Source organism: Passer domesticus, chromosome Z (genome assembly GCF_036417665.1).
Source record: "Passer domesticus isolate bPasDom1 chromosome Z, bPasDom1.hap1, whole genome shotgun sequence".
In the NCBI taxonomy this organism is placed as follows: Eukaryota; Metazoa; Chordata; class Aves; order Passeriformes; family Passeridae; genus Passer; species Passer domesticus.
The window spans coordinates 61,868,146-61,885,504 of NC_087512.1; the positions used below are offsets into that span (position 1 = coordinate 61,868,146).

Sequence of the window (17,359 nt, forward strand, 5' to 3'; positions counted from 1 at the left end):
TAGGTCAGAATGAGAGGCAACTAAGAGGATAATCTTTCCATATTCCCACACCCTGAGTTGAACAACTTGATCTCTTTACACCACAGTGTCCTAAAGCTTTATTTTGGCACAACAAAATCACTGCAGTGGGAACTCTTGTGTACAAGGAGAGGATACAGTGGTAGAAAATATATAAACAGAATCACAGAATCACAGAATTTCTAGGTTGGAAGAGACCTTCAAGATCATCGAGTCCAACCCATCCTATCCTATACCTCAACTAGGTCATGGCACCAAGTGCCACATCCAGTCTCCTTTTAAACACATCCAGGGATGGTGACTCTACCACCTCCCTGGGCAGATGATTCCAGTGTTTGACCACTCTTTCTGTGAAAAACTTCCTCCTTAGGTCTAACCTGTACCTCCCTAGGCACAGCTTGAGACTGTGTCCTCTTGTTCTATCTGTTGTTGCCCGGAGAAAGAGACTGACCCCCAGCTCACCACAGCCACCCTTCAGGAAGTTGTAGAGAGTGATAAGGTCACCTCTGAGTCTTCTCTTCTCCAGGCTAAACAATCCCAGCTCTCTTAGTCGTTTCTCATATGGCTTGTGTTCCAAGCCCCTCACCAGCCTCGTTGCTCTCTTTTGGACACGCTCAAGCATCTCAGCGTCCCTCCTAAACTGAGGGGCCCAGAACTGGACACAGTACTCTAGGTGTGGCCTCACCAGTGCCAAGTACAGGGGAAGAATGACCTCCCTGCTCCTGCTGGACACACTATTCCTGATACTGGCCAGGATGCCATTGGCCTTCTTGGCCACCTGAGCACACTGGTGGCTCATGTTCAGCCAACTGTCAACCAGTACCCCCAGGTCTCTTTCCACATGAGCACTGTCCAGCCACACCATCCCCAGCCTATAACGCTGCAGGGGGTTATTGTGGCCAAAGTGCAGGACTCGGCACTTGGACTTGTTGAACTTCATCCCATTGGATTCTGCCCAACATGTATGAATTACCAGCCTGAACCTATTCCTCCATAAAATAGTTTTTGAAGTCAAATGAAACATGCAAGAAACATAAAAGGTATCTGCATAGCTCTCTTGATGATGGCAACAATTATCAAAACACAGATTTTCCTCTACCAGAGTAAATACTCCAAAGCTATTAGCCAAACCCCACAGATTTTAATGAAAATTCTGAGAATTCCCAAAGACCTGGTGACCAATTAAGGAAAGCTATGAGAAACCGAATGTCTGTGCAACTGAACTTCAGGGTTTTTAGTATTAAAACTCTGATAATTACAATTATATACATTTTTGATTAAAATAAAAGTAAATTTTAAAAAACCACCAATCTACTGTGGTGAAAACACAAACATTTTGATAGCTTTTCTACATGGTTCTCTTTCAAAATATTAATGACCTGCAAATAAGGTCTTACTCTGTGCTGCAGTGAAGGCAAAAAGAGTAAATGAGCCAAAAATGAAGGGAAAGACTCCAGAGCCTTTTTATGTCTAATGAGCCAAATGTTTGAGACATGATTCTGGGAAAAGTCCCAACAGTTTATTTAGGGCAGTACACTAACATCTAGTAAAGGCAATCAGATATCAGATGACTTCATTGTGTGGTTTGTTTCAGAAATATTACAACTTTTTAATTTGGCAAATTCTTATTGCCACCCTCCCCACTTCAGTAGGAACCTTCTCTCCTTCCCATAATTTTTCCTCTTCTTTTTGTAATCACTCTTCATTAGCACCAGTGGGTAATATGGTGCTATGGAGGTAAAGTGGTGACTGCATTCCATTTTAGCCATTGATGTTAGAATGCCTCAAGGGAAAATCTCCTGCCTACTGAAAGAAACTTAAAAAATACCTTGACCTTGATATAACAACATGCATATGTTATCTCAGCAAGTTAACAACCAAATGTCCCAGGAGTACAGAAATGGTTACTCCAACTTTACAAAGGAATGAAGCTGAAATGTAGCAGGGTAAAGAACATTAGAAAGTTGATTCCTGTACATCTTCTGAACATCCTGCCTAGCACTTCCAATTTCATGAGAAAATTTGGAAAAGAGTTCATAAATTAAATACAAGTATGAGCAAGAACACAGGAAAAGACTCAAAAAGATAAAAAGATTTTATCAGCTTAACTCAGTCACCAGCAGCTCAGTTACCAGTCACTCAGTGCAATATGACAGGAATTGGCGAAGTGATGGATCATGATATGATCCAGCAATCCTAAATAAGACATTATAAAAAATATCATAGGGACTGATGTACATCAAAAGGCATTGGGAAAGTGACTTTTCCTTGTGGAGAAGTAGCAGCATAGATAGCCTTCTTACCAAGTGCAGTTCAGGCATATAAGTGAATACAGCAAACTTTAGTGGCAAAATATTCATTAAAACAAAACAACAAAGAAAATTTAGAATTACAAGCAACGGCAAAGAGGTAATAGAGGCCTTAATACACTATTATTACAAAAACCTACAGAAAATTCATGTTTTCCACACTGGAGGTTCTTACATAGGGTATTGAACAGAAAATTTTATCATTCAAATACTTCAGGCTAATAGAGACATCATGATATTACTATTTCATGTAGTGACTCCAGAACTGGGGACATTTAATAAATCTCTTTTAGTCAGAAAGTCTGTATTCTTACCCTTATATATCTGATTGTGTTTTGATTGTTTACCTTAATTTCCCCAAGAGGAAACCAACACTACAGAACAGCTTTCAAAAAGTAACAAAGAGCAGAGCTAGCTGGGTATGCAGTTCAATAAATTTCTTGTGATTTATTTAGTAAATGTTGCCAACACACAAAAAGAGATGTTATCTGTTAAACCATGTATCATCATAGCTGGAGAGAGACAATTAGGACACAGTTTCCAATAGGTCCATCACAAAAGTGCATCTGGGATAAGAGAAGAAACAGAGGTAACTGCTGCTAACCTAGAGAAAAGATCAAAAGAAACAGACTAGAGGCCTAGCAGGACACATTGCATACAAGGTTTACACACAGCAAAGTATTTACTACATGGTTAAGTTCAGTCCTATTGTCTGAAATGGTAGGTGAAGTGCACTGAGGAAAGGGAAGTTAAGAGAACAGTTACAGGCTCTCACTGGCAGTGCGGTACTGAAGGGCTGGGGGCAACACAAAACACAGGGCCAGGTTTGCACAGATTACCTCAGTGTTACCACGGCTATGCACAATCTGGACAACAGTCTTAAGCAATGGAAAACAGTTTTCCTCAAACATTACCTAAGTAACAGCAGAGAAGTGATGACTAAACACAGGTTGTGCTCCATACACTGTAAATCACTCCCAAGAAAGAGGCATCACTGGCAGAGGAAAAAGGCTTGGATTCAAGTTTATTTCAAACCTCAACAAAGTCCAATGGCAGAAACAGCCAGGAACACCCAAATAACAGCAGAAAAGACAAGAAGATTGCTGAAGGGAAAGGACCTAAAATAGTGACTCACTGAAATAAATTGGTAATGCAAGGAAAAGTGTTTAGAGACATATTCAGAGAAAAAAAGGAGAAAATGTAAGGAGTACACAAGCAGAATCTTATACTGCATTGCTCACACCTGCATGCAGACATTGCTCTGAGTATTAAAGAAAAAGAGGGGAAAACAACAACAACAAAAAGAATACAAATTAATTGCAAAGAGCCAGGCCTTATTTCTTTCAGAAGCAGAATTTTAAACAAAAAAAACAAACTTAAGTTATCTGTGTTGAAGTCAGCTATACAGATCAAATGACCAGTGTATCTTTGGATACCCTCTGTCTTTGTCTTACAATTAGCAAATTGAAAAAGACTGAATGAATTTAGCCAGAAGTAAGCCAGGAAGATCAAGTTTAACTAACATAAAAGAATAAATTATTCCATTGGCTACCTAATATTTAGGAGAAATCACAATAAATCCCATTGAAATTCTGTGAAATACCTTTTTTGTACACAGGCAACAAACTGAGGGACAGAAATAACAGATACTTTGAGATGAAAACCTCACTCTATTCAGTAATACTTGCTCTATTGTCTCCAGTGAATTAGACAGGGACTATATGAACAACAACATGCTACACTGGTGAATTAACTTGATTATGCTCAACAGCACCTTGGTGATGTGGAAGGAAAAGAAATTACTGAGAACCCAATCCTGCTGCTCTTCTGCTGACCCACTGCCCACAGCTAGGCCTGCTGCCAGTGCCAGAACTACCTGCTGGGGACAGCACTGAAGCTGCTGATGATCCACACCCTCAGCAGAACACCTGTACCAAGCCTATACCAAGAGTTTGTGAACTCTGTGATCACTGTGGATGAATACACCATACAAAACTGGGAACTAAGATGCTTTGCCTTGTTACAGTGCACAGAAAAAAAAAAAGTGGTAACAAAACACTCCAAACAAAACAAGCCATCCTTATCCAGCTTCATTTTTGGGGATCTTGATAATCCTTTAGCATCCCAGTTTAATGTTTGGCATTTGAAGCAGTATATTTAGAAGGCACTCTCATTATCCCATTAAAAATGAAAGATGACTTTTTATTTTGGGACAGAACTCTTAATTATTGTTTTTAAAAAACATTAACAAAACTCACACATTCTTGCAAATTTTCAGCTGGAGAAAATTATCACAACTTCAGCATTTTCAACAGAATAGTGTTATTTCATACAAGTTGAAAATCCAGACAATTATTTTTACTGCTGCATAGTATGGCAGCTAAAGCCTACATATGTTCAGGAATGAAGACACCATAATATTCACCTTTATGAACTCACAGAGGCTTCAAAGATGTTCTGAGGGGTCATTAGTAGTCTTAGTTTTTACTCATGTCACTGTTCAATTTTGGACTACCTGTTATTTAGTCAAAGGGGGAGGTAAGGTGAAGGTCAAGGGACGATGAGAGAGAGCATGGTTCTTTTGCACTGTGACCAAGTCTCCTTAGGAGGAAGATCTTGGTTCAGTTCCAGACTCAGTAGCTACTTTATCCAGTTAGCTTGCAATCTGGAAAATAGACCCAAGATTTGAGTATGTAATCTGGATGTTCAGTCTTGCTCTCTAGGGTTAAAGGATCATGCTTGCCCTACTTCTGACTCAGTGAATCTTTAAAAGTATTACAAATGAGAAGTAACAGTGCAAGTATATAGCTTGCTCTGTAAGGTATATCTTTGTGTATTTATGGATTTGACCCTCCAAAGAGCACAATGCAGAAGAGCACTCTCTGCACTGTGTGCATTATGCTGAGAGCTACAAACAAAGGCAGCAGAAAATAGGAATTTTTATTTTCTGCAGAAGCTAAATTTGGAAAGCAAATGTCCTCACAGAGCTTAAGGATTCTGCAGCCACAAAGAGGCTTTTGGAATCGTAATTTTGTAGTTCACCACCTATCACAGGTGCAAAACTGGATTTATAATGATTTGGTGGAGAATAATCTAAGTTTTTAAGGCATCAGAAAAATATTGGTGAATTTGCACCAGCACAAACTTACCTTCAAAATCAGTAGCATTACAGTGAAATCAGTAATATCTTCTAACATATTTCACCTTTTTGGAGACAGTAAGAGCTCATATGAGCTCAATATGAGACAATATGAGCGTAAACCCACCAAAGAGCTATGTATGTCCAGGATGACCACTGACTAATTTTGCAGACACACCCTCGATGATGAAAACATTAAAGAAACTAACTTTATCTCATTAGAAAGCCTGAACTGCATGCCTGACCTTTGGAGATTCAGGGGTCTAAGCCGCACCAAGGGAAATACAGGTTGGATATTAGGAAAAGTTTGTTACAGAGAGGGTGATAAAGTATTGGAGTGGCCTGCCCAGTGGAGTCACCATCCCTGGATGTGTTTTAAAAAAGACTGGAGATGGCACTCAGTGCCATGGTTTAGTTGAGGTGTTACGGCATGGTTCAACTCGATGATCTTGAAGGTCTCTTCCAACCTAGTGATTCTGTGTGTGTGTGTGATTCTGTGTGTTTAGAGAACATGACCATAAAAGTTGAGCCTAGTGAAAAGCCATATTTTTAAGGGCTAGAGGTATTGAGGAGGAATAATCCATGTACAGGGAGAAAAGCTGACATCTGGAGATTGAAGAGGAAAGCGTAACTGAAAGTGGAGAAGAATGCAGAAACATCAGATGAAAGAACGAGACTAGTAAAAGAGTAATACAAGTCAAAGTAGAAGTAATCTGGATCAGATGGCTGGAATGCTTAATCAGAGGTTGGCAAGAAAACATTTTGGCTCTAATTTATCCTTTTCGACTTGTTCCTACAAAGTGATGGTTTTGGGAAGGAGTCCTCAGACACACAAGTTAATGACTTAGCTTCAGCAGAAACAGTAATATTCTCAGCGGGAAACAAGGACGTCCTACCTGACTTCAGGCTATGCCTTAAAAATGTACATTCTAGAAACTTTTAACATACCTGTTCCTCTTAACTTTTTCTGCTTAGAGTAGGTATCACAAAATCATCATGAGATGGTGAGAAGCCTCCTAATGACACTTACTCATTGTTGCCAGAATGACTCTGTCTTGAATCTGAACTTCTGAAAAACAATAAATGAATATTTCTTACAGACAGCAGACTCATAGAATTACCTCCCAGTCTCTCAGTTTGTTCTTTGTATTTTACTGAGCAGGTGAATATGTCTGTCAGTGCAGGTGCCTTCTGTATGAATGCTAAAATTTTGCTTTTTCAATTTGGTAAGTGCTTGACTGATCTACACCCATGAAAAATGGAGCAGAATTTACACCATGCAGCTATGTGAAGGTCAGCATTAAAATAATACCTACTAATGTTAGTAGGGTTCTGACATACACTGCTTTCACACTGCCTATTTGTCCTTAGATGGTCAGAGCGTCTCTGTCAATCACAGCTTATTCTACAAGTGTCCCACAGCTCTCCTACCAAGTCCTACTCAGTTTACAAATTTAAGAGAATCTAAGGTATTACAAAGCACTGTGACGAAAAAGCTAAATCACCAATAACATTTCTAATCTGCATCTATATTGTCCTGAGAGAACACAGCTGTGAAACTTGCTCTGGGCAAAATTTGTTGTGTATACTATCTTTGCCTTTGGGTGATTCCTGAAAACACCACTTCCTCAGCATCCCTAAGCCTGCCAAGGAGCAGTGTCCAAAGTGCTTGCCCCAGACAGCTGCTCCATAGATACACCCCAGAGCGATGCCCAAGAACATCTCTGTTTCTACCACAATCAGTCTTTCCTGGCCTGGCTACAGCTGGCTTCTTGCAAAACTGAACACAGCTTCCAGAGGAGGATCATTCAGGCAGACTTGCTAGAGACTGAAATGTGTCACAAGGAGAAAGCTGAAAGCTAGGCAAGGGCAAGAGTAACACTGACTTCATACGATTTCCTCCCTCCAAGATGATTACTGTAGGCCAAAACATCAGGTCAGCAGTATCCATTTGCTGATCTCTACATCACAACAGCTACGAAACACAGACCAGAAGATATCATACCATTTCTACAAAAAAAGATAGCAACAATTTTTTAGTGGAGTTCTTAACCTCATAGATGGAAAGATGCTGGATAGCCACGAAAAAGTTATTGACTGTTCAGTGACAGAGATGATAGAGAGACTATTTCACTTGTAAGACAAGAAGAGAAAGTCACTTCACGACATATTTTAAAGCCTTCTTACCCTTAGGGTCTCTCAGAGCACATCACAAAATATTAACAACAGGCTGCACAGATACATAGAAAAAATCTGTGTGTCATTTGTAGCTACAGCAAATGATCTGACCCCGCTCCTGACCTTCTCCACCCTGCTATCTCTCCTCTTCTGCTATCTTTTCTGAATAAGCAAATAGCCAATACACAAGACTTTATAGGTTTGACCATTACATCAAGCCTGTCCTAGTCTAGTGTTTGTTAAGTTCATAATAATTTGGCCTGCCATCACAGAAGAAAAAAGATGTCTATTCTTTCCTCCTGTGTGTAAATAGATGAAAGATGGTATGCGGCATTCCAGACAAGGATCATCCTAAGACATGACCAACAACCTTTAAAAATACTTCCCTAGTACAACTAGCCTGGTAATGAGATAGACAATAAACATGTAGGCTGAGAACACTGCAATAATGCTTAAGTGATTAGAAGAGTTAGCATGTAATGCTTTTTTGGCAGGGAATTGTCCTGGTGGTTTTTTCGCCTGTCCAGTGGTTGGTTTTTTTCATCCAGACTTAGTGTCTGGCAAAGAAACCATTATTCTTAAACTGAAGCAAGATACATCTTTCTTTGATGATAATGGGGTTTCTTAGTATTTACTAATGGGTTTTTTTTTTTAGTATTTACTGGTATTTACTAACAGGGTCTTTTAGTATTAACTGTTGTGGACACAGAGGTATAATTAATTTAACAGTCTTCCTGCAGAAGACCATAGTGGAAGATGCTTATTTTGCTATTGTCCATTTTCTGCTATTGTCCATTTCTCACCTTATGGTCTTGGTGGCTTCGGCCGCATTTTTCAGGTGTTGAATATCACAGCACTACACAATGTGCCATGAACATATCCCTTCTCCAATAATTTGAGCAGCTTTCAGAAAAAAACCAAACCGACACAAAACAGCAAAACCAAAATAGACATTTAAGGAAAAGCAGTTTTTTGTTTAGCTTTTCCTTTTTTGATTTTAAGAGGAGTTGTAGCAAGTCTTTACCTACAGCCTGAACAGGGAGAAACAAAGTACTTGATCCTTGTCAATATTAAGCTTTATAGGCCCTTGCTGAGTGTTAAGCAAATACATTATCCTCTTTCCTGATTTAATGTCCTGGTAATTTGGCTTAAAATTCCTCATACTGCTCTATGACAAACCCCTTTGGTGCTACTGAGTTTTGCTGACATCCACAGGGTTACACAAAGTCCACATGGGAGGGCCAAGAAGACAATGGAGAAACCTCCTAATGAATGGACAATGGTATTAAATGAGACAGCCAAGACGCGGTACGGAGTGGATCATGGGGGTTTGTACAGAGCACCAGCTTTGCGTAGCATTGTGATGATCTCAGTGCAGATGCTTGGAAAGATCATGAATTAAGTGTCCAGCCTGATGGTGCCCCAGAGACCATCTCTGGCAACTAGAAGGAGTGAAAGACAACAAACCTCGGGAATTCTTTAGGAGAACTAAAACTATTTAGACATGGTTACTTAAAAATGGACACACAGCATCCATGTCTTTCTCTGCTGAGTGAAAGAACATTCTTTGCATTTGGAGAGAAGTTGGTGAAAAAGCAAGCCCTTGGTCACAACAGAATAATAAAAAAAATAAATAATAAAACATAATACTCTACAGAAAATCTCTACAGTAACATTGGCAAATTAAGGGAAACTACAGAATTGAATTCTGGCAACAGAGATCAGTATACAAATTGTAATAAATTTTACTACACTGCTATGCAAAACCTTGCAAAACCTGCTCACTCCGTATGATCTTACTACTTCTTTCTTCAGTAATGTTTCTCTGCAGAAAGACTAAATAATAGGTTAGGTCTATCCATTATCAGAATTTGGATGAAAACACTAGTGCAGAGCAATTCCGACAAGCAGAATTCTGCATCGCCTTTGAAAAAATGTATGCTAAGAGAGTGCTGAGGAATGGAACTAGAGACACATTTCTAAACATGAAGTAAATGGCTAAATTCTGGCTTACCTGCCCACAAAGATTATGTGTAATAGTGAAGTACTTACATTTTGATAGTGCAAGATAGCTGCATGTTGACAAAAGCGCTCCTTCAATCTCTGCTTCAGATTGTGTAACTAATTTAACTTGGTTAAGACAGCACAACTAACCAGACTTTTATCAAATGACACCAAACCAAAACCTGCTTTTGTCATTTCGTTTTTTCCAGCCATAACATAGCACATGTAGTTCTAATTCAATTTTCTTTTCATAGATTTTGAGTTTCCTGCTAACTCCTAAAAACAAAAAAACAGACTTAAAAAATTATTTTAGAATGGCAAAGCAGTAGGTTAATCCCAAGGCTTCTTGATTATTCTCAGTTTTTGCTTAAGATGTAATACTTCCAACCAGGTCCCAAAATGTTTTTTAAAATGTCAAATATGCCTTCCCTCTTTGGCAGAAGAGAGCATTGTCTTTGAGGCACAGTGTCTTCGAGGGATTCCTAATCATACCGTAGATTAAGATGGGATGTTCTGTTGGTTCACATTCAGTTGTTTTTCTCCTCAACCCACCACAGAGGGGATAAAATCTATTTTGAAAATGAAGGAAATAAACAATGCAAACACTAGCTTCCCCTGAAAGCTGATGTACACAAGAGAAAACAGAAACAGCTCAATTATTTGTTTAAATATATTTTTAAGATACCAGAGTGAATTTACTACAGAAGACCCTATGTAATCAAGCTGCTGCACAGCACAGCTCTTGAAGCCTTTCCTTTTACTACTAGAGCTGACCAGCCAGAGAAACCAGCTGTATGTCCAGATCTTTAATTGAAATCTGCTGCTGAGGGGAATTGCTCTGTGCTTTCAGCTGGTTCAAATGGGGCTGCCTAGCAACTGCAGAAACAAGTTTCAGCAAGGCGGGATGACACAAGCCATGACCGCCTTTGTGGGCACAAGTTTGTTGAAGAAGTGGTTTACTAGTGAGACCTCTTCAGACAAGGAACAAGAAATAAGAAGTCAAAATCAGATTGTAAATAAAGTATAAATATGACTATATTAGTAATATGCATTTTTAAATGCCTGGTTTTGAGCTGACTCAAATCAGCTTTCCATATGTTGTCGACAAACCTGTGTTTTATTTATCAAATGCATGTTGACAGAAATGTTAATGTAAGATATGAACCTGCAGGACAGCTGGATCAGCCATAACAGTACCAATAAAACCTCAAGTTAAATCAACTAATGAGAGATTTAATTAATCTAATTTTAACCAAAATTGTATCATTGAACCTGTCTCTGAACATCAAAGCAGTATTTCTGTGTTGATAGCTGAATGCTACATTACTCCAAAGCAAACTTCCCCCACATCTGAATTTTTCATATTCTACTTCTGAAATAGCCACAAGGCACATTTGTAGAGTGGTAAAATTGAGAGCTGATGACAATACTCAGGGGGAAGAGGGTAATGCTGGGTAAGATTCATGGGGGTACATGAACACACAATACAACTTTATTCGTGACGAAAACATACTTGCAAACTACAGGAAAAAATTTATGCAAAAACATAGCCATAAATCTAGAGGACCAAAGATGAACTATGCAAAATCATGTGCTAAATTAAGGTAAAACCATTCAGAACTCTCATACACTGAGAAGTTGCTCAAACAAAGTAGTAAGAAATGTCATACTCCGTTTGAGACTCCTGAAAATGAAATTCTGTAGTGTTCAAAGAATTAGATATGCTTCTAACAGTACGACTTAGTAAAAAAAATAATATTTTCAGAAGCAAAATTATTTGATTCACTTGTCTTTAATAGTTTTCTACTTGTCATTTAAGAATAATAAAGGCACTGGTCCCCTACAATACACATTTATACCATCTCCTCATTATCACAACTGGATAATGAAACAGTATCTAAAAATAAAACAATAACATCTCTAAAGTTCAGCCCTCCTTTAGCAGAAAGTCCAAATCAGGAGCATTTCTTTTAAAGGATTTACAGAAGCAACTACAATGCCAATATTTGTAGTGCAAACTTGCATCTTTGTTCTGCTCTTTCTTGCCCACTCTCTTTTTGAATTTGCTATAAAAGCTAAATTAGGTCTCAGGGGCACTGCACTACTAAACAAAGATCTCTTGTAGCCCATTGTGATGGAAGTAAATGTTCTCAGGAGGGAGATGTACTGAGAGGCTAAAGAGTCTTCCCCAAATTCTCTCATTTTTGCATGGAACTCTTTATCTCACTTCACAACATCACTCCCACCGAGTCACACACTTGCCCCTCCTGCTTCTAGTCTTTATCTCTTCCTCAGATATGTAGCCACATGAATGTACTGAACTGGAGTAATTTTTTTTTTTTTTGCAGACTTTGCTTAGCTCTTTCAACATTTACATGATTCTTTTTATATATGTATTGAAATAACTCTTTTCTAATACTTACTTTTTTCAGAACTGAGACAGCTATTTGAAGAGGATACATCCACAAATATCAGGCCTGTTATGATTTAATAACAACCCAGTTCTGCTCTCCCAGTGCTGTCCTGACTGCTACTGTTAGTAATAACAAAATTCTTATACTTCCTCAACTTCAGCTTCACTACCGTATGATCTTAAATTGCAGACATGCTTGTAATATACCATGCTGTAAAGGATCCCAGCTTGCACTGGGTGAGAAAAGAAAAACAAAACAAAACCCAACCAAAACCTGAACTGTATAATCTATTTCCTCCTCAGCTATGAAAACAAACAAATAATTTAAAATTTTTAAATATCAAAATACTGCAAAAGTAAAAAGCCAAGGCTGTTGCATTGAGCTGACAAGTCTACACACCCTCAAATATGTCACATGAAATTTGGCATTAATGATTTTAATATAAAAGTGGATACCACTTTTATTGGACACTAAGAAAAGCTTCTTCATGCACATAAAAGAATAATAAAAATAAAAATGAAAAGTAAAGTAACTTTTCATCCAACAGAAAAATAAAAACTGTTTCAGAATTACCGATTTAATCCTGGGCTCCACATAATACTAAAGAAAAACTTCGTTTTTCAGCTCAGTTTGCTATCTATGAAACCTTAGAAGTTTGTGGTATGTCTATGTTTAAATAATTTTGACAGAAAAGTCCTGGTAAACTAATGATGTTCTAAGACCACTTATGAGATATACATAATATAATAGAGGCTCTTATGTTTCTGTACTAGTTTCCAAAGCTTATTGTAACACACAGGATTCTCTTTACTTTTTGCAAAAATTCTAATTCTCCTGTCACTCCTGCTGTTTCCTTTTAGTATGTGTAGTTACTTCAGTTTTTCCTAAAATCTGTGCATTTTTTAAGAGCAGAGTCAATTTCAGCATCTAACCACAAGAAGTGAATGGAGATATGTTATGTATTTGTTACTTAATACTATGCTTTATTCACAAATCTTACTTCAGAAGCAAACATCTTCTACCAAGTACAGACATTTAAAATTAATGGCAGACACAGAGACTGTATACAGATTACACATGAGGGCTCAACACCAGCTCAGTAGTGACTGAGCAAAATAAAAATGCCAAGGCACTTGGTGGCCTGCATGAAGTAAGTTGGTAGTGTCAGTCCAGTCCTCAATGGACTTTGTTCATTAGAAAGGAAAAACAAACCTCACAGCCACATAGTACTAATTGGCACCCCTGTTGTCACTGTCAGCGGCTAGGCCAAGGTTACAAGAGCCTCAGGAAAAGGGTCCTTCAAGGTCACTGTGGAGGCACAATAGGGAAGCAGCATGGGAGAGAGCGAGCTCCAGTGCCATGGGCAGTTCAGCTCCCTGACTTCCACTAGGTCCACACCAAACAACATCAGCCTGATAAGGACTTTGCACACCAGCCACCCCACCCATGCAAATATATGCATGGCACAAACCCCTTCAGGAATAGATCCTAAACCTCTGCAGGGTACAGATCTGTCACCTTTTTCAGTTAAAGAAAAGCATGTGTGAAGGCACTTAAGAGCAAAATGCCTAGGAAAGTTCCAATTGAACTGACTGACAAAATTTCATTGTAGAAATGACTTCTGTTTGTTTTCCTTAATGAACAAGACCCTGACCATATCTGCAGCAGAAGGGGAACTATCATCTGTCACATCAGTAGAAACCATCATGCAGAAGAAAGCAAATTTAACAATATGTTGTTTAATTTGCTTGTTGTTTAACTTTAATTCTTTCTTGGTTTTCTTGTATTTGAATAGTTACTAAATGCCAATGCAGAAAGCATTAATGAGTATGGAGACCCATCTTCAATCTTCCTTTCTAATGACTCTAACAAATTATGTGGAAGGATCATGTTCCAAGCTCACCTGTAACACCTCAGTAGTTCAACACCCCTTATTCTATTGGGTCTGCTAGTATGCCTGTTACAGAAGCAGGTCACAAAGTTAATCACAAAGACCAGAAGAATATGAAATGCACTGAGAAGTAGCCAGTAATCAGAGAGCAGTGGAAATGGGAATTTAAATGAATGCAACACAAAAAATCTAAAAAGGTTTACTGCAATAAAACCCCAAACCAATAAACATACATTGTAACAACTGGTTAGCTCTAAGAGAAAAAATCTGATGGAACAGGGCATTTTATTTTCACTTTTCATCTTTATTAGAAACTAAAAAAATATGTAGCTATTAAAGGATAATTTGTACACTTGGATGTGCATCGATCCCCTACTGTAAATGTTTTGCTGAATTCACATCATGGGAAAATAACATCACGTAATTTTTAAGAGACTGATCAATTATACTGAAAAATGTTTAAAAATAACACCTATACCTTCACAAAATATGAAACATTTCTATACACAAATCTAAAATCCAAAGCCTTTTCAATTAACTTCCTGAGCAGCATGTAAAATATTAATTGTTTAGTGCTCTTTAAAATATAAACAGTCAGGCTCTAGGCATACACACAACAATAGCCTTAATCCTTAAGTGAAAGGTAACTCCTGAACAACTCATATTATTCTTGACAGTTAACTAAGAATTCATCCTTTGTCTTGGTTCCACAGTGAAACGCATTAAAAAACCGCTATTTTGGACATTATGAAAAATCACAATATGCATTTAATAGCATTGTTTTTCCTGGAATTATTTTATACTGCTGCTCATTTGTGCCCAAAAGACAATGCAGGTTAAGACTGGCTCAAAACTGGATGCATTCCTAAACATTTCAGTAATAGCATAAAGACTCTGAGACATATCCTCTAGCTCAACTGATCCTGTGAGAGGATGAAATAGATGTTAATGGATGACAGCTTGGCACTCTGCTGGTTTTATGCTTAGGACTTAAAGAAAATTCCAGGAGGGATGTGGGAAATCAAGAGATTTCATTTAAATGTACCTCCTTTCAGTGTAGTTTTCTGCAAATTGAGATCTTTTTGGTCATGGAGAGTTCTGCAATTGTTGGGTTCTGTAATAAGCTTTGTGGGGCTTCTATAGAAAGAAAAGTTAGTCAGTCAAGGGCATATATTTAAAAGTCACCCTGGTCTCTGAGAGCATTTTAAGAGCATTCTCCATTTCTCTTTTTCTTCTGAGCATGGAGAGAAAATCTGAAGATGTTTTTTCTGTCTTACAAAAACATATTATGCTGCAATCTGATAGGACACTATTCCTTTATTGCCATATATTTCCATCACCTCGAAAAGCTAAAATCTATGTAATAAATCTGTGTTGTTTTTTTCTAAATAACAACAAATAGCCAACCAAACCAATCACCCAAAACCCCACAAAACAATCAAAATCACCAACCAAACAACCCCCTCAAACAAATAACAAGAACAAAAACCAACCAAAAAAACCCCAACACCCCACCCCCAAAAACCCTACACAAACAAAACAAAGAAACCCAACAACCAAATTGAAAGATACCAGCATATTCTTTTACCAGACAGGAGAAAGAGCAGGTCCTGGCAAGCAAGAAGCAATAAGGAAGCAGAGTCAACTCTCAAGCACCTCATCTATTTCCAAGGCTACAAGCATAAAAACGTCATAGAGGTACCTCATGGAGATGAAACCCGGCCAAGATTTACCAAACTGCTTATTTCTTTGTAGCAGCATATCCCAAGCAAAGCTAACCAAATGAAAAAAAAGGTTAGAAGGAACAAAATAACTCTCTGTAACACACAGGGATCTATGATGCATAGTTTAGGGAACCAATTATAAATTTTCTAACAACTGAATGAATTTCAGTCGCAAATACCTTCCTGAGTGTACAGCTCTTCAGCAAAAGTGACCGAAAAAATTCAGAAAAAGAAAGAGGAACAAAAAAAATAATAGAAAGATACGGGACAAAAATCTAACCAAACCTAATTTGATGTGATCCAGGGTTTAAAGAGATCTGTTTCAGATGTATTTTGTAAATGACATTTCAATTTCACAAATAAGTAACTTGGTTGAAGTGCAGTGAACGCCAAGCTTGGACAGAGCTTACATAACTGTATGATGCTTCAACTTGCAGCATTCCTGCATAGCGGAGCTCTGGATATACACAATGAAATGAATGGAAGGGGATGTCTTATGTCAGCATTTCGCTGAATACCAAATAGTTTGAAGTCCCATTACAACAAATTTACAAGCAACACCAAGTAATGGAAAGTAGTATAATTAATACATTAATATTGTATATTTGTTCTGTTCTTTATTTTTTTTTCTTTTTCTGTTACTTACACTTCTCTCTTTCCTTCTCATTTCAACAGCAAGCCCACTGTAGTTAACTCCACCTGCAATGAGTGGAAATTGAAAAGTCCAGCACTTTCTCGTACAGGACATTAAAACCCCTTCCATCTTATCAGTCCTCTCTTTTATATTGTTCTTTTCCTTTACATTTCCACTTCTTGAATGTAACTCTATTTCAAAACAGCACCCTTCCTATCCAGTTTGTTGTTTATATGAATTCACCATCCTTTATTTCTCCTCATTTTCTCTTGCTCCTGATTAAATTCCCTCTTGAAAACATACATTTCTCTCTGTCAGTTTTATGATGCAGCTGATACAATCTTTTTCTCCCCAGTTCTGTTAAAGCCTGAAAATATCTTGCTGCAAAAGGTCTTATTTAGTGTTCTGTTTTCATGGCACTTCCATTAGAGTTCTTAGGAATGGTGATTTAGAATACATCTTGGCCAATAATATTTTAAAAAATAAATATTGAAGTTTTGGCAAATGCAAATCAATGACAGATGAAAAAAGTGACCTTTGCATAGGCACCTGAATTAGGATGGCATAAGTTCTCTCCCCTCTTAACCACTGAACTGATTAGCTCTCCCATTTTCTAAAAACCAGTGGGCTGTAAACAACCAATGAGAACAAACTGTACTGTGATTTTTACATAAGACATCCCAGCAAAGTCTATAGGGAATTCTATTTCAAAGACATACAGCTCTGCAGATAGATTTCATTCAGTTGATGTAATTTACTGTAGTTTACATTTGCTTGAAATATTATCACATATAAACAGTTTCTCAAAAAAAATCATTGTGTGGTTATCATTGCTTCTCTAAATGTTAGAGCAAATATTGCATGCAATATCTTTCTGTTATTTTAATAATATATTAATTATTAAACTATGCCTAAATTACGGAGCTTACTAGATATTTTTGAAGTTTTATTTTTAATACTGTAACAGCTGCTACAGCACTGGTAATGCCTTTTTTATCAACCAGTTTTGAATCAAGAGTTTATTTTCATAAGCACGTAGAATTGCTTT

The 17,359-nt window shown here is 37.7% G+C and overlaps 2 protein-coding genes across 3 annotated transcripts in view; both read right to left on the reverse strand.

The window, feature by feature from the left end:
• Positions 1-17,359, reverse strand: part of RORB (RAR related orphan receptor B) — a 138,017-nt gene that overhangs the window by 111,397 nt on the left and 9,261 nt on the right. The window lies entirely within an intron of this gene.
• On the reverse strand, positions 260-958 carry LOC135290083 (uncharacterized). Its single transcript, XM_064403992.1, is given in 3 exon segments — positions 260-662; positions 664-754; positions 757-958. Coding segments are annotated over 3 exon segments (696 nt in total).